The sequence below is a fragment of the Anolis carolinensis genome, unplaced genomic scaffold (genome assembly GCF_035594765.1).
Source record: "Anolis carolinensis isolate JA03-04 unplaced genomic scaffold, rAnoCar3.1.pri scaffold_11, whole genome shotgun sequence".
NCBI lineage: Eukaryota > Metazoa > Chordata > Lepidosauria > Squamata > Dactyloidae > Anolis > Anolis carolinensis.
Window position 1 is genome coordinate 18,107,358 of NW_026943822.1, and position 27,699 is coordinate 18,135,056.

Below are 27,699 nucleotides of genomic sequence, written 5' to 3' on the forward strand. Positions count from 1 at the left end.
TCTACTCACATTTGCATGTTTTCGAACTGCTAGGTTGGCAGAAGCAGGGCTAATAGCAGGAGCTCACCCTGCTTCCCGGATTTGAACTGCCAACGTTTCGGTCAGCGCAGTTCATCAGCTCAGCGGTTTAACCCACTGTGACACTAGGGACTCCTAGTTTTAGAGTAGACCCATTAAATCAATTACACTTCAGTATGTGTACATATGGATTTAATCCAAAGTGGGGTAAGATGCATGATCTGAAAGACATGCTGTCATATTTTGAGCCTGGGAAAAGCAGTTTTTTTGAGATGGGGGGACAAATAAGAGGTCCCTGCAATAATTATGCTGTCTGAGAGAATTTGGGAAGCTGTAGTTCCAAAAATAACTTTTCCAAGCTTTGATCATATGTAGTCACCAGCTGCGACAGGGAGCCCTACTTTTGAGGAGGTGGCAGATAAGCATCTACCCACAAACGACAGCCATGCCGCTCTTTATATATTTTGGCACAAACCCTCAAAGATCACAGAACCTCCGTCAAAAAGATAAAGCTGCAAACCCAAACGAGGAGAAAAAGAAAAGGGAATGTGACTCTCAATGCAGATGGAACCTTCGATGCATCTCTTCCTCCAATTTTGACAGCCCATTTGAAGTCTGAACACTCAACCCCCTTTCTCAGGTCTAACTTTAGCTTCAGGTCGTACCACACTGCAATGTCACATTTAAAGTTGCACAACTGAACAGTGTAGTTTGTAGTGATTGCCTGTGACACATCACCCAAGCCATGTGTTGGGTGGCTACAGAAACCACAAAGGAAATGGCTCTGATGAATCAGATCACTTGGTCCAGAACAAAATCTCTAACAACTCCCTTCCAATGGCTAATAATAATGGAATCATTTAAAATGTTTATCTAAAAGTTATCTGAGACATCAATGGTAATTTTTGGATTGGAATAAACAATTTCTTAGTAGATATAGGTAAATATAAAAATTGTTGAAGGACAGATTGTTCTCAACTGGATAATGAATAACAAGAGTCAAGAGCCATTGAAATCCACAAGCATGTGGACAACTTCAACAGAAAGGAAGAAACCATGAAAATTAACAAAATCTGGCTACCAGTATTAAAAAACTCAAAAATCAAAACAGTAGATGGGAACCAACACTCTCAGGGCAGAGGACAGCTAATGACTGAACAAAGGATGCCCCCAGGCAAGAGACAAAACCTTTCCAATGCTAATTAGGGTGATTCACTGAAACATTAATGCTGGCTTCCCAGTGACAAAGGACTCTTGCCACACCCTGGACTCTACACAGATATATATTCTTTCCTTTCCTTACTTAGTTTATCCATACCTCACAACCTCTGAGGATGCCTGCCATAGATGTGGGCGAAACGTCAGGAGAGAATACTTCTGGAACATGGCCACACAGCACGAAAGACATACAACAACCCAATAACAAGAGTGTGCATAAATTATTTTCACCTGATAAATTTAAGTAAGCTCTATCATGCCTAGCATAGAATATGTTCCCCACTCCATTCACATATCAAAACCATCATAACAGGAAACATTTACTGAAGAGCTCATGCTCAAGACTGTTTCCAAATACTGGCATCATATGCCACCCTCTCTGTGTATCATAAGAGTCAAAATTCTAAATGTATAAAGGGTTTTTTTTCCTGCAAAATAATTCCTCTACAACACTTCAGGTCAGTGAAATACAACAAGAAGAGGAATAATTACTCTCTTGAGAGATGTAAAAATGTAAGCAGAAACATTTCTAACTCATACTCGTTCTATAACACTCAGGAAGAGAGCACTAACATATATAAGTAAAGGTAAAGGTTTCCCCTGAGGTTAAGTCCAGTCGTGACCGACTCTGGGAGTTGGTGCTCATCTCCATTTCTAAGCTGAAGAGCCGGCATTGTTCATAGACACCTCCAAGGTCATGTGGCCAGCATGACTGCATGGAGTGCCGTTACCTTCCCACCGAAGCGGTACCTATTGATCTACTCACATTGGCATGTTTCCGAACTGCTAGGTTGGCAGGAGATGGGGCTAACAGCGGGCGCTCATTCCGCTCCCGGGATTTGAACCTGGGACCTTTTGGTCCACAAGTTCAGCAGCTCAGAGTTTTAACACACTGTGCCACCAGGGGCCCCATGACATATATAAACTGCTCCAGATATCATGCAAAACCACAACCAGGAGTCGAAGAATAGGTTGCCTTACCCTGCGGTACTTCTTCCTGGCAAGATAACCTCGCATGTAGGACTGAAGGGCCACGGTGGATGCTCGTGTGCGACGGTATCGCTTGCGTGTAGCGTACATGCGCCGGAATTTCTGGATAATGGTGGCAGCTTTGGTTCTCCGAAGAAAGCTGGCAAGGCTGATTAAGAAAAGTTTAGAAATAACTAATTGTTTATACTCTCCACAGCAGTTTAATTCTCTTGTCTTAGTATCGCTCCCTATGACAACTTGCAGTTCAATGGGGAGATCTAGATCATAGTTTATTTATTATTTCCAGCATTTATACCCTGCCCTTCTTACCCGGGGGGGTTCCAGAGGTTACTTTCTTAGAGTGATTTTCCCAGATTCATGTAACATTCCCAAGTTCTGCACAAATCTCACCAACTTTAGCCCTTTGGGGGACCCAACGGCATTAGATACATCTTTCTACGTTTGCCATATATAGACCAAAACCTTATTTATTGGAAAGTAAATCCTGCAAAATCCAATGGGCATGAATTTTAACAAGCTGCTGGTAAAGTCAATTTGGTTCAACAAATAACAAAATGCACGTCCTTGGAATTAAATGCATTTTAATCACAAAATGCGGACTTACCACTTAACAATTCCTTCAATGGGTTTACTCTATGTTAGACCTTTGATATACTGGAGAGGGGGCATCATATGGCCTTCCACAGGCTTCAGACTCCAACTTCCAGTAGCCCTAACCAGTACAACCAAGGTGAGGAATGCTGGGAGCTGGAATCCAAGGACATTTGGAAGATTTCCATGTTGGTTTATGGCATACTGATTTTGGTCTTGGTCTAATGCCTTGTCAGTACAGAAAAACCTGGCTGTAGGCTTGCACGCTCTATTTAAAGCAACCCATAATGAGATTAAAGCATATTTGCCCAGGGGGTCCAGCTTACCATCGCGCCTGGTATCCTCGGACATATCTTTGAACCGTGATGGCCGCTTTCCGCATGCGCAGGTACTTCTTCCTGAACAGCCACCCTCTGATGGTCTTTTGGATGCGGATGCAAGCCTCTCTGAGTTTGTCCGCCCTTATTTTTTCCATGTAAGCCACCTGGCCAGCCCGGAAAAATATTTTCGTCTTCCCAAACTGGTATTTATCCTTGTCCTATTGTCAGAGGAAATGTACAATCAGTATCAGGGTAAGAGAGTGACGTTCAAGATTTTTCAACAGCAGAAGGTAACGTTTAGGATCAGGATATTGCCAAAAAAAATCTCCAACTCAGCCATTTGTTTTCTAAGTGAAGACCAATAAAGGGGTGAAACTGTGGACTTTGGAAGACCACACATGCCATAGCATCCACTTCCCCCCAAAAGGGAAGGTGTCCTTCAAATGCTCTATAGGGGCCGGGCTGTGGCACAGGCTGGTGAGCAGCTGCTGCAATAAATCACTCTGACCATGAGGTCATGAGTTCGAGGCCAGCCCGTGGCGGGGTGAGCACCCGTCAAGTAAAAATAAAATCTAGCCCATGCTCGTTGCTGACCTAGCAACCCGAAAGATAGTTGCATCTATCAAGTAGGAAATAAGGTACCACTTATAAAAAGTGGGGAGGCAAGTTTAACTAATTTACAACGTTGGAATGAGGAAGTGCCATCAGAGTGGATGATAAAGCAGCTGCTCCCCCCTGTGGCCAGAATCGAACATCCCCTCAGGAGAAGGTTAAATTGCCTCTGCGTCTGTCTGTCTGTCTCTGTCTCGGTTCGATGTGTTTATGGGCATTGAATGTTTGCCCTGTATGTGTATAATGTGATCCGCCCTGAGTCCCCTTCGGGGTGAGAAGGGCAGAATATAAATACTGTAAATAAATAAATAAAATAAATAGGGCCAGCAATCAGGGCCAGCTAACACCAGGATTCCCAGGATACCCCCAGGCAGGAAGCAACAAGGCTTTGAAGTTGCAAGGCCATTCAATGCTAATCAAGGTGGCCAATTGCACCATTCACACTTGCCTCAAGCAGACAAAAGTTCTTTCTCTCACCCTGGACCTTCCACAGATATATAAACCCCACTTGCATAGTTTTCCAACAACCTCACAACCTCTGAGGATGCCTGCCGTAGATGTGGGCAAAACATCAGGAGAGAATGCTTCTTGAACATGGCCATAAAACCCGGAATACTCACAGCAACCCAGTGATTCTAGCCATGACAGCCTTTGATAACGCATTTACACTATGATTTAAACTCCAGAGATGTCTTTTTTGAAAAAGGAAGTAAACCAATAGTTACGCCTGCTCACTTCCAGTACTAAGAAAGAAAAAAAAGAGTTCTTCCTGTGCCATGAAAAATCCTTAATCAATTTTAAGAAACCTCCTGTCTGAAAAAAAGATTTCACTGGGGCCTAAACTGATCCACCCAAACATAGTGGAAATGTCTCCCATTTCCCCTAGAAATAATTTAGAAGCAAATGTTTTGACTTTTGGGGAGCCCTGGGGACCACAAATACAACCCCAAAGACACCGTTTTTCCTGCCCCTGCTTTAGAGGCACAAACAAAGGGAAGGTTCTTGAATGCTGGAAGATTTTTAATGTCAAAGGTCCTACCAACATCCTTTTCGACTTCAGCAATTTTTACAGTCACCAAACAGAGGTCTACTACCAGAATCAGCTTCTCCAAGACGTTTTTACAGGTCTGCTTTCTGTCACTGAGAACGTCCTTCTGCTTCATCAGGACGCGGTAGCGGCTGAAGAATTCTTGATATGTCCACCTGGTTTAAGAATCAACACAGCATTAGCCAGCAGGAAATCGTCTTGTGTATCAATAACATTACAGCAAATATGCTGATACCACCTATAGGCTCACCTCGAGGGAAAACCAGCTGCACTGATTCGGATGGTTTCCAACACACCGCAAGCCCGGAGCTGCTGCACAGTCCGTTTTTCATCAAACCTATGGATGAAAGGTGTCTCCCATCAGCAAACTCTGGGAAGGTTTTATGGACATTTTATACATGAGATGGCGCATAATTAGCAATGATGAAAATCTATTCATATAACATAATAATTTTTTTTAAAGTAAGGGGAAAATGTAAAAATAAGAGCAGCTTCCCAAATAACAAGAAGATTGTTACTTTAATTATATATTAAATAATATTAATAATGATAATACATCACACAGTCCTAGACACTTGGGAAGTGTTCGACTTGTGATTTTGTGATATGAAATCCAGCATATATATCTTGTTTGCTGTGTCATAATAAAATAATAATACAGTAATAATAATAGAACTTTACTTATATCCCACCACCATCTCCCTGCAGGGACTCGGGGCAGCTTACATGGGGCAAAGCCCAATGACATACCGTATATACTCGAGTATAAGCCGACCCAAATATAAGCCAAGGCACCTAATTTTACCACAAAAAAACTGGGAAAACATTGACTCCAGTATAAGCCGAGATACCAATAAAATCACATTAATTGAGGCATCAGTAGTTTAAATGTTTTTGAATCTTTACATCAAACTGCAATCTAAGATATGACTGTTCAACTCTGATTAAATCATTATTTTCATCTTCTCCAATGTAAATGTGCTTATGTATCCTTTTAATAATAATAGAGTGAAATAATAAATTTAATAATAATAATAATAATAATAAATGCAGTAAAACAATAAATGTAATAATAAAGAGTAAAATAATAAATGTATTAATAATAATAAAAATAGAATAAAATAAATGTAAGTAACAACACTAATAGAGTAAAATAATAAATGTAATAATATTAATTAATAGAGTAAAATAATAAATGTAACGATACTAATAATAATAGAGAAAAATAATAAATATACCATATATACTTGAGTATAAGCCGACCTGAATATAAGCCCACCAGGACACTCACCTGAATATAAGCCGAGGAGGGGTTTTTTTCAGTCCTAAAAAAGGGCTGAAAAACTAGGCTTATACTCGGTTATATACAGTAATTGAACAAAATAAACAACATAAACACAATTCACAGTATAAAAATATATAAACAATATACAATATAAAATGAGAATATTATAACAATAGATAATAATATCAGTCAACCACCAGGCACAATTCTATCATCTCCATAGGTGGGGAAACTGAGGAAGCAATGCAAAAATAAAAAGATGAATTAAAGTGCATAAAAGGTAAGGACCTAATAAAATGCAGGATAGATTATTAAATGGGCTATCAGTATTCCAAGTCGTGTGTTATGGGAAATCAAAATACAGAAAGTACAGTAGAGTCTCACTTATCCAAGACTCGCTTATCCAAGTTTCTGGATTATCCAAGCCATTTTTGTAGTCAATGTTTTCAATATATCGTGATATTTTGGTGCTAAATTCGTAAATACAGTAATTACTACAAAACATTACTGCGTATTGAACTACTTTTTCTGTCAAATTTGTTGTATAACATGATGTTTTGGTGCTTAATTTGTAAAATCATAACCTAATTTGATGTTTAATAGGCTTTTCCTTAATCCCTCCTTATTATCCAAGATATTCGCTTATCCAAGCTTCTGCCGGCCCATTTAGCTTGGATAAGTGAGACTCTACTGTAAATGTAATAATAAATAGAGTAAAATAATAAATGTATTAATAATAAAAAATAGAATAAAATAAATATAAAAGTAACAACAATAATAGGTGAGGAGACTGAGGTAGGAATGCAAAAATAAAAAGACGAATTAAAGTGCATAAAAGGTAAGGAACTAATAAAATGCAGGATAGATGATTAAATGGGCTAATAAGTATTCCAAGTCTTGTGTTATGGGAAATACAGAAAGTATCTTCATCACATAAATACCTCCCGGATTGTTTTGGATATTCCTTCACGGAAACAACTTTGAATTAATAAAAATCCAGAGCTTGAAAACCACTTTTTTTGGACTATAAGCCAATAGCTATGCTTGGCAACTGGGGTGAGATTTTTTTTTTAATGGGTTGTTGTATGTCTTTCGGGCTGTGTGGCCATGTTCCAGAAGTATTCTCTCCTGACGTTTCCCCCACATCTATGGCAGGCATCCTCAGAGGTTGTGAGGTATGGATAAAACCTTCGACAACACTTTTTTTTTTAATGTTTCCAAGTTTCTGCAGAAATCATAGCACTTCTAGTGGCTACTATTGAAAACTTTCTACTTATGTTCAAAACAAGCAGAAAAGGAAAGTTGTACTTTGCAAGTGTTTCGATTCAGACAAGATGCACAAGCTCACTTACATGAATGGAATCTTGAAGTCATTTGGTTTAATACACCGCACATAATGTGGCGTCGTGGCATTAAGGGTCTCCATGAGAAGATGCAGGGAATTTCTGAACTATAGGGAAAAGGCGAGGAAGAAGCAGAGAGAAACAACCGGATGACTTTGGAAGTGTCTGGGTGTTAGAGAGATGAACAATCTAAACTAGGCATGAGCAAACTTGGGTCCTTCGGATGTTTTGGACTGCAACTCCCACCATTCCTAACAGCCTCAGGCCCTTTCCTTTTCCCCCTCAGCCGCTTAAGCGGCTGAGGGGGAAAAGGAAAGGGCCTGAGGCTGTTAGGAATGGTGGGAGTTGCAGTCCAAAACACCCAGAGGACCAAAGTTTGCCCAAGCCTGATCTAAGCAAATAGAAGATCATAAAAGGCAAGGAAAAAGGAGTACAAGAACAGGCCCAACCCACCTGAGTGCCCACGCTCTTCTTGTGTTCCCTGCTTGTCTGAGCGACTTTTGACTTGGCTGGTTTCACGGCGGCTCGGGATAAAGGCGTGCGGCCAGCGGGTGCTGCGGAAGCAGGAGCGGCCTCCTTCTCATCGTGAAACAGCTCTGGCAGCATCTTGAACTGATACAGACAAAGAACAAAACTTTATCTCTGCATCAGAAAAGGGAGAGTTTTCCTAACGGAAAGACAACCAAAAACAGGGAACCAAACATGAACAAGGAAAAATAATCTCTTTGATTCATTTGCTAGTCTGGCCTAGCAATTCATACTTTCAAGCCTCAGATTTGCAGAAAGTCTGAACAGAACTTTTGGGAAATCTAAATTTAGTTAACTCAGACAGCATATACATTAAAAAGGTAAAGGTTTTTCCCTGACGTTAAGTCCAGTCGTGTCCGACTCTGGGGGTTGGTGCTCATCTCCATTTCTAAGCCAAAGAGCCGGCGTTGTCCGTAGACACCTCCAAGGTCATGTGGCCGGCATGGCTGTATGGAGTGCCATTACCTTCCCGCCAGAGCGGTACCCATTGATCTACTCACATTGGCATGTTTTCGAACTGCTAGGTAGGTACCTCTATATTATCTGGCACCTGGTTTTTTTTTCCAGAAATGACATTCTCATCACTACAAATCCTCGAAATATTTTTTTTTTCAAAAAAGGACTTTATCTTCACTAAAAACCCTGGAAACTATGCTGCTCAGTATGCAGGGCAGTCAGATGTGATTCTGCTATATCAGCTTGAAGCAGCCTTTCCTGTTCCAATGATGTGGTTTAAAGATTTAAAAATGGCCATTCACAAGGCATACTATCCAATCAAGTGGATTCCAGGGTGTGAAAATATGCTTAATCAAAGATAATGATATTTACTAAAATAAGATTATCTACAACTCTTGGCAGGTAAATCAGGGTCCAATCTGAATACTGACCTTACTTGATTTTAGGACTTTGATCTGCTCTTCATAGACAGTGTCTTTGTTTTTTTCCAAAAAGCCTTCGCATTGGTATTCCACCTGGAAATGGAAATATATCATGTTACAAAAGAATAAGCACAACCAGCACTTCCATCTTATAAGGATGAGCAGATGGAAGCAAAAATCCTTTCTCTAACTTCTGAAAACTACAGAAAATGTATTTTAAAAGCTTCTGATTTCACAGCAGGTTAAGATACAACTGCTTCTTTCAAGACAGACTGCATGTAACTGGTGCATATAATTTGCTCCTTTGATGTTTGATATATTTAATAGAATTGTAAAAACATGAATGATGGATTAGTTCACCGTGGCACTTTCTAATGCTTCTCTATGCACCAGGTGTGATGAGCCTATGGCAGGGGTCCTCAACAAGTGGAGGGCCAATTCACAGCCCCTCAGACTGTTGGGTGGCCGGACTAGGATGAAACAGTCCAAAATTAGGATTGTTGTTGTTGTGTGCCTTCAAGTCATTGCAGGCTTAAGTCAACCGTAAGTCTAAAGTTTAGGACAGAGGCCAGGTCAATGATCTTGGAGGGCTGCATCCGACCCGTGGGCCTTAGTTCGGAGGGCCCTGATCTAGATGATCTCATAAGACCATAGGTAAGCAAATAGACCTCCAAAGACCATAGATGGTCTCATAAGACCATCGGTAAGGAAAGGGACCCTCAAAGGGCATCTAGATGATCTCATCAGGCCATCAGAAGACCATAGGTAAGGAAAGTGATCCTCAAAGGCCATCTAGACAGTCTCATAGGACCATAGGTAAGGAAAGTGACCTCCAAAAGCCATCTAGATGGTCTCATAAGGCCGTAGCTAAGCAAAGAGACCTTCAAAGACCATCTAGACAATCTCATAAGACCATTAGTAAGCAAAGAGACCTCCAAAGTCCAGGTAGACTTAGGTCAACCCTAAGTCTAAAGTTTAGGACAGGGGCCAGGTCAATGACCTTGGAGGGCCTTAGTTTGGGGACCCCTGGCCTATGGCCTTCCAGATTAGACTGCAACTCCCATTAGTACTAGCTAGCCTATCAAGAGTATGTATTATAGGTGTATGTAGTCCAATAATAAACCAGGAACGCTCACCCAGGCAAATGCCAAGGCAAAGATTCATCTACTCTGGTCAAAACACATTTTGTTGAAACAGACTACAGATCAGTAGGCAGATAGCCCCATTTTTGTGTAATTAAATTGGCAAGTCTCTTGTGACCAAGTTAGAAATCATTGTCTGAAGTGTCTTAATTTGATTCCCAGTCACTGACTGGAAATTAAACTTCCCCAAAAAGAAATGCTACCAAAACAAAGTCAACATAATATTCTTAAAACAGTTTAAAACAGCTCATAACTGGTATCTGATGCAGCGCACATTATCACATTATCATCACATACAACAAGGGACAAGATCATGGGACAGTACATTTACCAAATCAGAAAGAGAAGACAAACCCCTACCTTATCTGCAAAGTGTTGGATGATAAAGGCCTTGTTTGACAAGCGGGGTTTTTCAAAAAGCGAAGTCTTGTTCAAATGCGTATTGTATAATTTCTGGGCCCAACTATTATCTGAACCTTTAGGCATCTAGGAAAAGGGAAAGTTTAAATGTTTCAAACATTCTGAACAATTCCTGTCATTCAAAAAATATGGCGGGATCAATCTTCCATTTGGAGGCTAAGCACAAATGACTGGGCCTTTTATTTGGGTAATACACCTTTGGGCACTTTCCCATTCTTGTTCTAAGTCTCACAAGGATAGACTGAACTGATGTGCACAATGCAGTATATTTCTTCACCACATGAGGAAAAGTAAACTGGAGAAATACAGGTATTTAAGAAAACTAAAAGTTTCACTCTACCCAATAATAGAACTATGATTCCACTTTGGTTGCATCCAACACATTGAAGCAGATGATAATAATATAAAAGAAACTCCCACTACAGTCTTGTGTATTTACCTCTCTGGAACTGGATATATAGCATCTGTTGCTAAAATCCTTTAAATCTGAATTCAATTGGTAGTCCCAATACAGTGCACCCACTGAGAATGGGTCTACACAGTAGAATTAATGCAGTTTGACTCTATAGTTTGACCCTATAGTATAGACTCTAACTGCTATAGTTCAGTGCTATATGAGTTGTAGTTTTACAAGGCCTGCAGCTTTCTCTGCCAAAGAGAACCAGTGCCTCACCAAAGCACAGCTTACAAGATTGGTGGCTGCTATATTTGGTAAACGAAACATATAGCATGATATCAATATATTATATTATATCTGGCTATATTCAGTATTTACTACAGCCTTACAAACACTGTCAATAAAGTTGAAGAAAAGCTAAATCAGATATCCAACTATGATTAACTACTGTATATACTCAAATATAAGCCTAGTTTTTCAGCCCTTTTTTTAAGACTGAGAAAGCTCCCCTTGGCTTATACTCGGGTGAGGGTCCTGGTTGGCTTATATTTGGGTCTGCTTATACTCAAGGATATATGATACATTTATTATTTTTCTCTATTATTATTGGTATTATTACATTTATTATTTTTTCTACTATTGTTGCTACTATTACATTTATTTTACTCTATTTTTATTATTATTATGAATACATTTATTATTGCACTCTGATCTTATTAGTATTATTATGGCATTTATTTTTTACTCTATTTATTATTACTTGTATTATTTTCCTGTATTATTTATTATTATTATTATTATTATTATTACGTGTATTATTTTACTCTATTATTATTAAAAGGATACATAAGCACATTTACATTGAAGAAGATGAGAATAATGGTTTGATCAGAGTTGGACAGTCTTATCTTAAATTTAAGCTTTATGTAAATATTCCAAAACATTTAGCCTACTGATGCCTCAATTAATGTAATTTTATTGGTATCTATTTTTATTTCTGAAATTTACCACCCTCGGCTTATACTGGAGTCAATGTTTTCCCAGTTTTTTGTGGTAAAATTAGGTGCCTCAGCTTATACTCGAGTATATACGGCAAATAATATTATAATTGACCAAGTGATAGGAAAGAACAATATTGATGGCTGTCATGCGCCCCAGAAAAAAGTTATGATTGTGGACAAGATGCACTGAAATATGGCAAAATGTAGAGTCTTTTGGAGGTGGAGGCTCAGTAAATAGAAATGTTTTTACAACCTTGCAACTGACTACTTCTTTCTAATATATGCAACATACAAATGCTAACATTTCAGGCAACCTTGACCCTTTCCACCCCCAGATTATGGAGAACAGAAAACCAACAAACTATGGAATGTAACATTTAGATCATTTGAACTCTTACCTTACATTCCTCATCTAATAAATCCAAAATTCCCAATTTGGCCTCTATGAGATTAATGCAGGGTTGATTGTCATAGAAATCAATCAAGGTCCATGGAATTTCTTCCCTCATATATTCTTCTTGCTCTAGCTTAAATACATGCTAAAGGATACGGAGGAAAACCAGAAATTATTACCATTACCAACGTTGAACTTGCTTGCTTTCTGCTATGTTAATGTAAATTACACACAATTAAAATCAAAGCCAACTATTTACTGCATAGAGATACTAGTGGACAATGTTTTTACAATTCTTTTCAGCTAAAGCTCAGGTACAAAAGATGGTTTCTGCGACTGTAAACCCAGCTATTCCAATGGATACAAAAGACAACCGCTGAACATTTATACTGTGATGTAGGCACGAAAGAAAGTCGCTGTCATAGTCAAATAAAAGTCCCTAACACTTCTAAAGTACTGTGTAAAGATGAAGAAACAAGATGTATCTTGCATGAAGGTTTATAATGGAACCTGCATGCAGTAAAGTATGATAAAAGAAAGAAATGTCAAGCAATCTTCTGAAAAAGAAGTCTGGGAGGGAACAGCAGACAAGGAAATGTAATTCTACTTGAGTATGTAAAGAGTTTATCACCGGAGGACTGGACACTGAGGGAGAGCAAAGCCAAAAGGATTTCCCCTCTTACCATATTGAACTGTTGCTGCAGTTTCTCATTGGCATAGTTGATACAAAATTGTTCAAAGCTGTTGATCTCAAATGTTTCAAACCTGAAAAAAAAGGAGAGTTGGCCTCTTTATGTCTACATAAGGCAAGACATAAAGTCGTAGTAATTTCAGGATGCCATTACTGCTAGCAGGAGAAGAGTTAAGCACTATCAATCAACTCAAACCACAACCAGTTTCAACTCAAAAGAGTCTTCATGAGGTGGATTGTAGTATTTTCTTTAAGTTGTTTATTGAGGTTTTTTTAAATATGGATCAGAAAGATCTATATTTTAACATGAATACTCTGCAAGCAGTTTGAATCATAATCTTCTGAGTTGAAACCGGTTGTGGTTTTGGAGTCTACTATCCATAAATAAAGAAACAAGAACAATTACAGTAGAGTCTCACTTATCCAACACTCGCTTATCCAACGTTCTGGATTATCCAACGCATTTTTGTAGTCAATGTTTTCAATGCATTGTGATATTTTGGTGCTAAATTCGTAAATACAGTAATTACTACACAGCATTAATGTGTAATGAACTACTTTTTCTGTCAAATTTGTTGTATAACATGATGTTTTGGTGCTTCATTTGTAAAATTATAACCTAATTTGATGTTTAATAGGCTTTTCCTTAATGCCTCCTTATTATCCAACATATTCGCTTATCCAACATTCTGCCGGCCCGTTTATGTTGGATAAGTGAGACTCTTCTGTACTATATATAAGAAGAGGACTCAATTTGTGTATTATGAACAATTAAAGAACTAAAGAACAATTCATTGTTCATGAGAAGAGGAGTAAATTCATCCTTCAAGAGAAAAATATTGTTTTTATTGTGAATGTAACAGTCCTTTGTTTGACTGTATAGCAATGCCTTTTGTATCTGTACTCATACTGATGCACTGAACTAAATATAGGTTTAATGACATCTAAAACAATTTCTGTATCACTCTAACAACCACCATGTCAGACTACACAGAGAAGCGTTTAAAATCCACAAGTATGTGGACAATTTCAACAGAAAAGAGGAGACCATGAAAATGAACAAAATCTGTCTGCTAGTATTAAAAAAAACTCTAAAATCAGGACAGTAAATAAAGAACAACACTCAGAACACAGAGGAATTCCAGACAAGAAACAATCAGGGCCAGTTAACACCTCCCAACAAAGGATTCCCCCAGGCGGGAAGCAGCCAGGCTTTGAAACTGCTAGGTTATTCAATGCTGATCAAGCTGGACAACTGCAACATTCACACAGACAAGAGTTCTTTCTTCCACCCTGGACATCCAACTATTAATGCCATTGGAGTCAGAAGATGTGCTACGACATGGAGACTATGTTACAAATTTCAAAATAATGGATTTATTTGCGTAAGTTGTCAAATGCAGGCCAAAATGGGTGCTTAATGACATCTAGAAGTGATCCTTCTGATATGCCAGGTGGACAGAAGCTGGGGCTATCTATATTTCATAGAATCATAAAATTGGAAGAGACCCCAAGGTCATCCAGTCCAACCCTCTGCCATGCAAAGAACTCCTGGCAGAAGGCAATCTTTTTTCTGTTTAAAGACCGCCACAGATATATAAACCACACTTGCTTCGTTTCCAACACCTCATAACCTCTGAGGATGCCTGCCATAGATGTGAGCGAAACGTCAGGAGAGAACGCTTCTGGAACATGGCCATACAGCCCAGAAAACTCACATCAACACAATATGGTTTAACTTGATGAGATCCATTTAAAACAAAGTAAATAAAAGGATTTGAAAGAGTTAAATTACATGTGACAATTTTTTAAAAGACATGCTAAAACCAGTTAAGATACTGGTACAATAACACAGAACAAATAATCATAGTCCGCCCCTTTTTCTTATGAAAAACTACTTTATGTTTCCTCCCTCTCCTTTCCATTGTTGGCACAAAACCAGAATACCTCAGATAGATTTAATAAATCTTGCATTACAACCAATTTTATTGTATCAAATATCAAGATAGAAAGCACTCACCCGTAAATGTCCAATACACCAATAAACGAATGCTGTTTCGTGGGAGAATAAAGAGCTTTGTTCACGTGATCGACAATCCAGTTAAAGAGATTGGCATAAATGTGTTTTGCAAGAGCATCCCTGCCGTTGATGGCTTGCAGCTTGGAAATAGGCTTGATGTATGTCTCTGTGGCAGTGGCAAGTTTCTTATGGCAGAGCCAGTGAGCCATTTGGTCATACTCCACTCCCATGAGGTCACAGAAAATCTTGAGAGGTTCGTGTTTTGGCTACAATGACAACAAACGCCTTTTCAAAACAATATTCACCATCAAATACTTCACACCACCATTTGAGCAAAGAGCCCTCAGTCATATTTTAGATTTGCGTTTTGAAGGGAATGCATGGAAAAGGCCTGTTCAAAGGTTTACAACTAGGAAAAGGTGCATCTTTGCACTGCAATTCTACTACCAAAAAAGCAAGAATAACCAAAGAGGTAAGAAATGGCACAACAGCAGAGCACCTTTAAACTTATTTGAGACTTACTGGTATTACACAGCTGTCGGAATCGCGAGACTGAAATGCTACATTGCCCAGGTGAAGAATAGCAGCAAGGATTTGAAAAATTCCCATCTGGCAGGAATCAACAATCCCTGTCACAAACAAAAGATTCCATTTGTTAAAATCAAAAGTGGCTTTAACAGCTAAAAACAGCATGAGACATCACACGATCCTGAATGGAAGAACTACTGCTATTCATAAAAAACAATCGCACCCCTTTATTACATTTTTCAAAGTATGTTTATGTTGCCTTTTAGGGGATAGGCAAGTCTTACAAAAAAGCAACTGCTCAGTTTCACTGTAGGCTGTAGATCAGGCATGGGCAAACTTTGGCTCTCCAAGTGTTTTCAATTTCAGTTCTCACAATTCCTAACAGCCGGCAAGCTGTTGGGAATTGTGGAAGTTGAAGTCCAAACACCTAGAGGGCCCAAATTCTGCCCATGCCAGCTGTAGATGGTTTAGCAACATCAAACCCATATGCTTCTGAGACTTCTGAGACTTACCTAACAATGTGCACGCACGCCTCGTGTTTGCCATCTCCTTTGCATCATCAACACCATCAATCACTGGGCTGCCCCCTTGCTTTGTATAGTAAAAATAGTCTGCATTGCCTGTTTAAACAATCAAACAGAACCATTGTCACATAAAAAATACATCCTAGAAGGTGGAGAACTGAATCTCCTGTCATACCTCCCAAGACACACACCAAAATGTCTCCAAATGCCACCTTGGGGGTGTGGGCACTTATTCTTTAACAAAACACAATTCCATATAAGCTGTAAATCACAATGTAATATTTTGGTGCATGCCATGGTAGCAATATAACATGATAGAGCCAAATGCAAATTCATACCTAACCGCAATGTTTTAAATTCCGGCACTGCTGCAGAAGCACAAAGCTGATAAAAGATATGGTAATTTCGCTCTTCGTCGGCCTTTAATACAAACAAAGAAAATATAAGACATTAAAGGACACTTTCTATATGTAATGGCTTCTCCCAAAGTTTAGTCAAAATCTGCTTCCTTGAATTTTCTACCCACTGGTTGTACCCACTGGAATAACAGAGGTAAGATAATAAACAACTGCATCACAGCTTTTCAGCTATTTGAAGGTAGCCATCATTGTCATTGTCTAATACGTTGATGTGATTTTACCTGTATTTTATGTGGTTACGGCACTTTTATGTGCTTCTGTAAGCCGCCCTGAGTCCTTTTTGGGAGATGGTGACAGGGTATAAATAAATTATTATTATTTATTGTATGACACAGCAAACAAGATAGATATGCTGGATTTCGTATCACAAAATCACAAGTCGAACACTTCCCAAGTGTCTTGGACTGTGTGATGTATTTTCGGATAATGCGTGCAGATCCCAGTAGGCACATCGTTTTGCAGTTGGCACATCGTAATTTTGTCAATGTCTATTGTTTCCAAATGCCAGCTGAGATCTTTTGGCACAGCACCCAATGTACCCATCACCACCGGGACCACCTGCACTGGTTTCTGCCAATTATTATTATTATTATTATTATTATTATTATTATTATTATTATTATGTCTCCTCTTAATCTTATGATTTTGAAAACAAATATATACAGCTCATTCACTGCTTTTCATAGGGCATTTTGACACTCAGAAGTGGACATCGTCCAGATATGGCCTGATCAGATTGCAATGGTTGATTCTTGCAATCTTGATCCCATATTTCTCGTAATGAATCTTAATGCTGAATTATTCATCATTGTTTCTTCTGTCTTTTGCCGTCACAAAATGTTTTGATTGGTACCATCAGTTGAAGCATTGCCTATGCACATGAATTATACATGGCTTCTTGATGTGACTCCCATGTAGATAATGTATCATGAATATCAGCATGGGCAACCTTTGGTCCTCCAGCTGTTAGGAATTATGGGAGTTGAAGTCCAAAACACCTGGAGGGATGAAGTTTGCCAATGCTGATGTATACTCATGCATAAGTCAATTTCATGTGTAAGTTGAAAACAGGTTTTATAACCAAAATCATGGATTTTGATATGACATGTGGGTAACTCTAAGGCAGGCCCTCCAGGTGTATGGGCTTCTCAGATTCTTACCAAGGAGAGATGAAAGCACCATGCCACCGCCACCATTGTTTTCCCACTGAAGCATTGCAAAAGGCCACCAGGATCAATTTTTTGGCATACATTTTCGACATATTCAGGACTATATCTGGTAAGCTAAGCTTATATTCCTTTTACCTGGAAGACCACTCTTGATTTTTCTAGGAGGTATGTTCTCATGTTAGCACCAGTAATTCGATACCGCTTATCAAAACCTATCTCAATGTACTTCCCAAAGCGACTGCTGTTATCATTCCGCGTGGTTTTGGCGTTCCCAATGGACTGTGGGGGGAAACAAAACACGGAAAGGGTTTGAGTTTGCTCAATTTGCACTGTCACGAAAAGCGCCAAACACAGCCAATTAGGTAGCAGATACTTTAAAATGATTTCTAAAACAGTAATAGTGTAGGCTGAGTAGCCAGCGTTCAGAATTCCAAAATCTGAAATATTCCAAAAAACCAAAACTGTCCACATGGATGGTTGAGAAAGCATCACCTTTACTTTCTGATAGTTCAAAATACACACATTTTGTTTTACACCCAACATTACTTGAAATATTGTTTATAAAATTATCCAAGCTAAACAGGCTGGCAGAACGTTGGATAAGCGAATATCTTGGATAATAAGGAGGGATTAAGGAAAAGCCTATTAAACATCAAATTAGGTTATGATTTTACAAATTAAGCACCAAAACATCATGTTATACAACCAATTTGACAGAAAAAGTAGTTCAATACGCAATAATGTTATGCTGTAATTACTGTATTTACGAATTTAGCACCAAAATATCACGATATATTGAAAACATTGACTATAAAAATGCATTGAATAATCCAGAACCTTGGATAAGCAAGTCTTGGATAAGTGAGACTCTACTGTATATTCAAGTATTCCAAAATCTGAAAAAAATTCAAAATCTGGTCCCAAGGAGTTCCGATAAGTGATATCAACCAGTATCATCCTAAATATTATATACAAATAGACTGGGAGGATTCGGGCAAGTTTCTTGAATCAAGGGGTTGCAAAGAGATAACAGGATATATTAACTGTAATGGTAGTTTGCAAGCTCCATAAAATGCGTCATCACAATAGAGCAGTGGTTTGGGTCCCCAGATGTTTTTGGCCTTCAACTCCCAGAAATCCTAACCGCTGGTAAACTGGCTGGGATTTCTGGGAGTTGTAGGCCAAAAACATCTGGGGACCCCAGGTTGAGAACCACTGCAATAGAACTCAGTGACCTCTTAGTTCTCAATCACAATAGCACCACAGATCAGAAACTACCCCTAAGCAACCTTACATACGGAGGCAAGGCAGAAAAATGTATATCCATCCATTTGATAGTTCACTTGTCACTGATAAGCATTTGCTAATATTGCTTTGGAACTCCACACAACACAGCAAACCAGGCAGAATTACCTTATCTTTGAATACCATCAAAATCACCTGTATTATGGTGAACAATGCCATCTCCACTTTTGTTTGTGTTTCAAGAAATTCTTGAAATAAGAAAAAAGTATATTTTTAAAAGAAATGTAAAGGAAATACAGCAAATTGATTTAATTCAATAGTGACTCTCCTGAACACCCTATATCAAACTTTGGCTCTCCAGGTGTTTTGGACTTCAACTCCCACAATTCCTAACAGCTGATAGGCTGTTAGGAATTGTGGGAGTTGAAGTCCAAAACACCTGGAGAGCCAAAGTTTGCCCATGCCTGCTGTAAAGTGACACTTATCAGTGGATGTTATGGCTAAATCCTACTGCTCTTCCCAGTTTGAGTAGAACTATTGAACTTTAAAGATGTTATAATTAAAAAAAGATTAAGATGCATAAGGGGAAAATGATGTTTTAAAAATAACCTTTAAGAAAAACACTGTTCTCAACTTTTTCTACTATCTCCTTCCCATTTATTTAAGGGTAAAATGCCATTTCAGCCAACTTTCTAGGGGGAATTCAAGTAGTTATTGAAGACTTCTCTCTACTAGAGCAACTTGTACTTCTCTAAAGACCGATCTTAAGATTTTGGCAAAATACCAATCTTCCAGTATATAAATCAACATAGATCTAGCAACGAAGGATGAAAATCCCAAACAGTAAACCAGATTTACTAACAGCCCTGTTCCTGTGTTTTCCGGGCTGTATGGCCATGTTCCAGAAGTATTCTCTCCTGACGTTTCACCCACATCTATGGCAGGCATCCCCAGAGGTGCCTCAATACCTATAAGGATGCCTGCCATAGATGTAGGCGAAACATCAGGAGAGAATACTTCTGGAACATGGCCATACAGCCCGGAAAACACACAACCCTGTGATTCAGGCCATGAAGCCTTTGACAAAAGCCCTGTTCCTGGTCTTACCTCCATGATGGGATTGGAAGCCAATACTTTCTCTTCAACGTTAGCTTCACTGGCAGACCCACTTACAGTGGCAAAATATCTCATTGCGTATTTAGCAGAGACTGTTTTTCCAGCGCCTGACTCCCCACTTACAATGATCGACTGGTTCCGCTCGTCTCTGAAATGGAAAAATTTGTTTCACTTTTATTTGTGTGGATTCCACCCATCTTTAACACACTACTTATGTTTAAAAGAACATATATACAAGTCATGCCTTCGACAACACATTAAACACAAGTCAAAGATTCTGGGAATTATAATCCCAGAACCCTTGTTGATTCCAATCTGAAATTAAGAATTAACTTTTGCTCCTATTTTCTATTATTATTATTATTATTATTATTATTATTATTATTATTATTATTTTATTATGACACAGCAAACAAGATAGATATGCTGGATTTCGTATTACAAAATCACAAGTCGAACACTTCCCAAGTGTCTAGGACTGTGTGATGTATTATTATTATTATTATTATTATTATTATTTTATTATGACACAGCAAACAAGATAGATATGCTGGATTTCGTATTACAAAATCACAAGTCGAACACTTCCCAAGTGTCTAGGACTGTGTGATGTATTATTATTATTATTATTATTATTATTATTATTATTATTATTATTATTTTATTATGACACAGCAAACAAGATAGATATGCTGGATTTCGTATTACAAAATCACAAGTCGAACACTTCCCAAGTGTCTAGGACTGTGTGATGTATTATTATTATTATTATTATTATTATTATTATTATTATTTTCTATCTCGCCTCCATCTCCCCGTAGGGACTCAGGGTGGCTAACACAGGGCCAAGTCCAAAAACAAATAAAAGCACTGTAAAATATAGATAAAACAGCATCAATAATCGAATAAAACACATTAGACCAGATTATATAATGCAACAACAATACAATCACTGTCAAAACATGAAATGATGACATAGAAGGACCACCATTTAGGAGAAGTGGAGTAAAATGGGAGGGTGGTCTAGGCCAAAAGTCTGCAGTCAACTCCAACTATACCCACATTATTACATCTTATCACAGTTTTATCTATATTGCATGGGACTTCAGCTAAACATGCCAACAGGCTACAAAAAAATCGTGTCGCTTCTTCATTCCAACAAGTACTGCTTTGAAACATATACTGCAGAACATGGTACGTCCTTGGAATAACCTCTGACAAACACACAATTTAAGACCACTCGAGAATAAAATATTTTGCTAAGCATTTGCTTCTAAGTAATGGAATAAAAATAGAATATATGTATTTTATGGTAGTATCATAGCTCTTCAAAAGGAGATAAAGTGTTGGGAGAATACACCCCCAAGATGAAGTTATAACCAATCACAATACTTTTAAGGTTTACAATGCTCACATCAGGATGTAAGTTCTACTAGGAATCAGGAAAATTGTAATTTAGTTTTCTAAACTAATATGTCTTTTCCTCCATGCTTTCATGAACCATAACATTCTCCAAATATTGAGGAAGATTAACATATAGCTAATATAAACTTCTGATAAAGGCTTTCGAGTCATCCTTTTGAAGAATGCTAGCACTGTTTCTACTATTCAGATAAGTAGTCCCCGCTGCCCCATTTCGCTCAGTAGGACTATTAAATTTCCTGTATACAGCCTATTATAACGCCATCTGGCAAGTACTTGGCACAGGAAGACTCTATATAAGCAGAATAAGCTGGGGTTGTCTATTCTGCAGTGAATGTTAGGGCTGAACAAGAGCTCATTGTGTAGTGTGTAATCTCGCAATCCAGACTCAGAGGCCGTTACGACTTTCTGAACCATTTTGCATTTTGTTCATGGGGAGATAAAGAAGGAATTGTCACCCAAATGTTTGAAGAAGCTTTAAGATTTGGCTAAAACAAGACCAAAGTCAAAACAGTTGGCTCCAAATGTGCCACAAGATTTGTTCTCCCTTTTTTTGCTTCATGATACAAGTTTGGCTGATACAATATGAGAGTTCACACTCTCCGTCAACATAAGTAAGTTAGCCAATCATTTTTATGAAGGAAGAATCACAAAGATTGCAATTCACAGTGATAGGAGCAAGGAGAATATATTCACCAGGCAGTACTTCCCTGACAAATTCTAAAATATTATTTTGTAAGTGCCTTATGTCTCCAGTTTGTGAGTAGGACTTCCATGGAAACTATTATCTAGACAGGGTGAAAGGACGGGAAACATTTTTTTCAATGGCATCAGAGCAAAAATGTGTGACTATATTTTAGATATTCAGCTGTGTTCTTCCTTTAAAATAGTTTTCAGTTACCGTCATGTAAATACCGTATATACTTTCCTCATTTGCAGTAGCCCATCCCTGTTTTAAATGGTCATGGGTTCATTTCAGTTTCCACCTTATTATTACCATATATACTCGAGTATAAGCCAACCCAAATATAAGCCGAGGCACCTAATTTTACCACAAAAAAAACTGGGAAAACATTGACTCCAGTATAAGCCGTACTGTAAATTTCAGAAATAAAAATAGATACCAATAAAATTACATTAATTGAGGCATCAGTAGGTTAAATGTTTTTGAATATTTACATCAAGCTCAAATTTAAGACTGTCCAACTCTGATCAAATCATTATTCTCATCTTCTTCAATGTACATGTGCTTATCCTTTTAATAATAATAGAGCAAAATAATACATGTAATAATAATAATAATAAATACAGGAAAGTAATACATGTAATAATGAATAGTGTAAAAATAAATGCCATAATAATAATAATAATAATAATAATAATAATAATAATAATAATCTCAGCCGGCATTTGGAAACAATAGACATTGACAAAATCACGATCTGCCAACTGCAAACGGTCACCCTACTGGGATCTGCACGCATCATCCGAAAATACATCACACAGTCCTAGACACTTGGGAAGTGTTTGACTTGTAATTTTGTGATACGAAATCCAGCATATCTATCTTGTTTGCTGTGTCATAATAAAATAATAATAATAATAATAAGATCAAAGTGAAATAATAAATGTATTATTAATAATATAATAAAAAGAGTAAAATAAATGTAATAGTAACAACAATAATAGAGAAAAATAATAAATGTAATCATACCAATAACAATACAGAAAAATAATAAATGTACCATATATTCTCGAGTATAAAAAGGTAAAGGTTTTCCCCTGACGTTAAGTCCAGTCATATCTGACTCAGAGGTTGGTGCTCATCTCCATTTCTAAGCCGAAGAGCCAAGCTGACCCAAATATAAGCCAACCAGGACCCTCACCCGAGTATAAGCCGAGGGGGGTTTTTTCAGTCTTAAAAAAAGGACGGAAAAACTAGGCTTATACTTGAGTATATACAGTAACTCAAAAACCCTAGCTCATCATCCTGAGTTCTACTAACAAAGTGTAGAATAGAAACGAAAATAAGAACTCGCAAAGTGTGTATCTTGTCTATCACATTTCTTCATCCTCCTCTATACTACATTCGAATCTGTTATTGGCATCTGTTATTCTATCCATGCCATTCTGCTCTTCCGCTCGTGTAGCTATTTTTAATAGCCAACCAGCAGACTAAACACTGCCTGATTGGCCATCATTTGCTTCATTTTCCTCTCTGTTTCAGCACAAAACTCAGCTCTTAAAATGCCTTTCACCGTCTTGCTAATCACTTTCTTCATAAATTGCCTGCTGGATCTTTAACTGTTCCTAACTCACAGTAATACACTGCAATACAGGGGAGAAAAGAGTTCTGTAATTGGGATTTTCCTGGGCAAAAAAAACTAGGACGTTCAGTCTTATCCTTCCTTTCAGAAATATAGTGAGAAACATTAATTATGGCTGCAGTAAATCTTGCCAACCAAAAGGTTAACAGTTCAAAGCCAGGGTCGGGGTGAGCTCCTGGCCGTTAGCCCAGCTCCTGCCTATCTAGCAGTTCAAAAGCAAAATGTGAGTAGATAAATAGGTATTGCTCGAAAGGGGAGAGATATTAAGGCATTCATAAGGAAATGCCAGAAAAATGCCAGTGATTTGATCAAGGAGGAAGTCTATAAACAAAAGCTCTTTGGCAGGGAGATAGAACGACAGCATTCCCTGTAGCCGAAAATGAGCCTCCAAGATGCCGAAGATGGGGAAAAGTCTATATATACCTCTATCTATGTTCAATTGTCTATCTTGCAAATGTATAAATGGCTTTGAATGTTTGCCATATATGTGTGATCTGCCCTGAGTCCCCTTCAGGATGAGAAGGGTGGAATATAAATACAGTAGAGTCTCACTTATCCAAGCTAAACGGGCCGGCAGAACCTTGGATAAGCGAGTATCTTGGATAATAAGGAGGGATTAAGGAAAAGCCTATTAAACATCAAATTAAGTTATGATTTTACAAATTACGCACCAAAACATCATGTTATACAACACATTTGACAGAAAAAGTAGTTCAATACACAGTAATGCTACATAGTAATTACTGTATTTACAAATTTAGCACCAAAATATCACGATATATTGAAAACATTGACTACAAAAATGTGTTGGATAATCCAGAACCTTGGATAAGCGAGTCTTGTTTAAGTGAGACTCTACTGTACTATGTAACACAGAGCTTTCTCACCTCCTTCTGCAAAGAGTTGCATTCACTAACCAGTTAAGTGCCAGTGAGAAGTTTGACAGAAAAAGTAGTTGAATACGCAGTAATGTTATGTTGTAATTATTGTATTTACGAATTTAGCACCAAAATATCACAATATATTGAAAACATTGACTACAAAAATGCATTGGATAATCCAGAACCTTGGATAAGCGAGTCTTGGATAAGTGAGACTCTAGTGCACTGCAAATAAATGCTATAAATGAAATTATCAGTAGGTAGAAAATTTAAACAGAAGCATTCTGTGGTCACAATTCTGAGAAACTATTTTTTAAAAGAGCAAATTACTAGGAAATTTATTTAAGGACACGTCTCCAGATATCTTCAAACTACAGGAAAGGAGATTCCACCTGAACATCAGGAAGAACTTCCTCACTGTGAGAAAGGCTGTTCGACAGTGGAACTCTCTCCCCGGGGCCGTGGTGGAGGCTCCTTCCTTGGAGGCTTTTAAGCAGAGGCTGGATGGCCATCTGTCGGGGGTGCTTTGAATGCGATTTCCTGCTTCTTAGCAGGGGGTTGGACTAGATGGCCCATGTGGTCTCTTCCAACTCTACTATTCTATGATTCTATGATAAAACGGTTCTTCCTGCAAAGCTGCTAACTGGAGACACAGCTGGACATAAATCCAGATTTTATCTTCCTGGTTTCTATGGATTATGCCTGCCAAGAATATAGCGATGCCCTTTTTAATGCCGAATCTAATCCATCTTGGCTTGACGTACCAGAAGCTCAAATAAAGCCTTGAAAGGGCAATTTGAAGAATACTAAGAGAGACTTTCCAGAATCGTATGCCTTTTTATTTAGCCGGTTGTCACTCTCTTTCCCTTATCAGGCCTTAGTTAGAATGAGCTATTACTCACGAGCCAGCACTTTCGATAGTGCTAAGCAAACATGCAGCCGGAAATAATCATCAATATCTGCAAAATCATGGCAGGCTGTTTTCTGGACAGAAGGATGAGCCAGCATAATGAAAGTTATTCTGCAGGGATTACGCCCTCGAGGTCACTGTCGCAGCCTCCTGCTAATACTCAGTGAGCAGCTTCCAGCAGAATACCTCATATGAACTTTAGGATCTAGCACTAACCAGATGTAACCTCGTTTCCTTTGGGATGCTTTTGTGATGAATCCGTAGCAGATCCCTAAGCGAGTTCCAGTACAATGCAAATTCATATTCCCTTTAGGTCAGGGATAAATGTTCCCCAAGCTCCCAAACCAATTTTTTTTTATTTGATTCTTCCCAGATTTTCCTAAATGACTGTAAAATGCAGCAATTTTTCCACCGGACACCAAAATAAAAAATGGGAAAGTGGCAATCTGCAGCAGTTTCAAGCTGGTTTAGAAAAAGGGGAAAACTCAGCCCCAGTTATGTGTAATCTGGAAACTTTTCAGGGGCCGGGCTGTGGCGCAGGCTGGTAAACAGCTGCTGCAATAAATCACTCTGACCAAGAGGTCATGAGTTCGAGGCCAGCCCGTGGCGGGGAAAGCACCCGTCAATTAAAAATAAAATTTAGCCCCTGCTCGTTGCTGACCTAGCAACCCGAAAGATAGTTGCATCTATCAAGTAGGAAATACGGTACCACTTATAAAAGTGGGGAGGCAAGTTTAACTAATTTACGACTTGGAATGAGGAAGTGGCCGTCGCAGTGGATGATGAAGCAGCTGCTTCCCCCCTGTGGCCAGAATCGAACATCCCCTCAGGAGAAGGTTAAATTGCCTCTGCGTCTGTCTGTCTGTCTGTCTGTCTCTGTCTCAGTTCGATGTGTTTATGGGCATTGAATGTTTGCCCTATATGTACATAATGTGATCTGCCCTGAGTCCCCTTCGGGGTGAGAAGGGCGGAATATAAATACTGTAAATAAAAAATAAAATAAATAAAAACTTTAGTGAAGTACAGGGATGAAAATCGATCCTTTCTTCATCTGCAGTAGCCCATCCCTGTTTTAAATGGTCATGGGTTCATTTCAGTTTCCACCTTATTATTACCGTATATACTTGAGTATAAGCCATCCCGAATATAAGCCGAGGCACCTAATTTTACCACACTAAACTGGGAAAACATTGACTCCAGTATAAGCCGAGAGTGGTAAATTTCAGAAATAAAAATAGATAGCAATAAAATTACATTAATTGAGGCATCAGTAGTTCAAATGTTTTTTTGCATATTTACATAAAACTGTAATTTCAGATAAGACAGTCCAACTCCTAATTAAATCATTATTCTTGTCTTCTTCAATTAAATGTGCTTATGTATCCTTTTAATAATAATAGAGTAAAATAACAAATGTAATAATACTAATAAATACAGTAAAATAAATGTAATAACTATAATGTCAGAGTGAAATAATACATATATTAATAATAATAATAAAAATAGAGTAAAATAAATGTAGTAGTTACAATAATAATAGAGTAAAATAATAAATATAATAACAATAATTAATAGAGTAAAATAATAAATGTAATAATACCAATAATAATAAAGAAAAATAATAAATGTACCATATATACTTGAATATAAGCCGAACCAAATATAAGCCAGCCAGGACCCTCACCGAGGGGGGCTTTTTCAGTCCTAAAAAAGGCTGAAAACCCCGGCTTATATATGGTATATTATTTCCACCAGCAAATATTCAATGCTAATATAATATAATACAATATAATATAATACAATATAATATAAATATATGTGTGTATATATATAATATTGTATATTATATACAATATAATATGCAATAATATATAATAATATAATATATTGTATATACATATAATATTGATAATGTTGTAATGTAATACAATATAATTCTAATAATAATACAATATAATAATTATATATTATATATTACATGTAATATTACTAATAATAATACAGTATAGTGGTATAGTACAATATAATAATATGTAATGCTAATATTGTGCTCTGCTAATAATATAATTTATTGTATATTATTATATTATTTGTAAGCCGCTCTGAGTCCCCTTTGGGGCGAGAAGGGTGGGATATAAATGTAGTAAATCAAATAAATAAATAAATGTCAAGCAGTCATAACTAGTGGTTATTTCCCCCACGGTTACTGTCCTATTAAACACACACAAATACATGTCCTTGTAAAAGAATGAAGCATTTGCT

At 37.9% G+C, this 27,699-nt stretch overlaps 1 protein-coding gene across 5 annotated transcripts in view; it reads right to left on the minus strand.

Annotated features, from left to right (window-relative positions):
- Positions 1–27,699, minus strand: part of myo5a (myosin VA) — an 85,809-nt gene that overhangs the window by 30,404 nt on the left and 27,706 nt on the right. For all 5 annotated transcript variants that reach the window (XM_062963464.1, XM_062963469.1, XM_062963468.1 and 2 more), the window contains exons 5-20: positions 19,889–20,045; positions 17,672–17,815; positions 16,287–16,368; positions 15,937–16,044; positions 15,419–15,525; positions 14,897–15,162; positions 12,869–12,950; positions 12,190–12,330; positions 10,334–10,459; positions 8,841–8,924; positions 7,879–8,037; positions 7,435–7,532; positions 5,048–5,134; positions 4,844–4,952; positions 3,144–3,355; positions 2,218–2,374 (exon numbers count right to left, since the gene is read on the minus strand). In XM_062963464.1, coding sequence (XP_062819534.1) covers positions 2,218–2,374; positions 3,144–3,355; positions 4,844–4,952; positions 5,048–5,134; positions 7,435–7,532; positions 7,879–8,037; positions 8,841–8,924; positions 10,334–10,459; positions 12,190–12,330; positions 12,869–12,950; positions 14,897–15,162; positions 15,419–15,525; positions 15,937–16,044; positions 16,287–16,368; positions 17,672–17,815; positions 19,889–20,045 — 2,119 coding nt within the window. The remainder of the gene's footprint in view (positions 1–2,217; positions 2,375–3,143; positions 3,356–4,843; positions 4,953–5,047; positions 5,135–7,434; positions 7,533–7,878; positions 8,038–8,840; positions 8,925–10,333; positions 10,460–12,189; positions 12,331–12,868; positions 12,951–14,896; positions 15,163–15,418; positions 15,526–15,936; positions 16,045–16,286; positions 16,369–17,671; positions 17,816–19,888; positions 20,046–27,699) is intronic.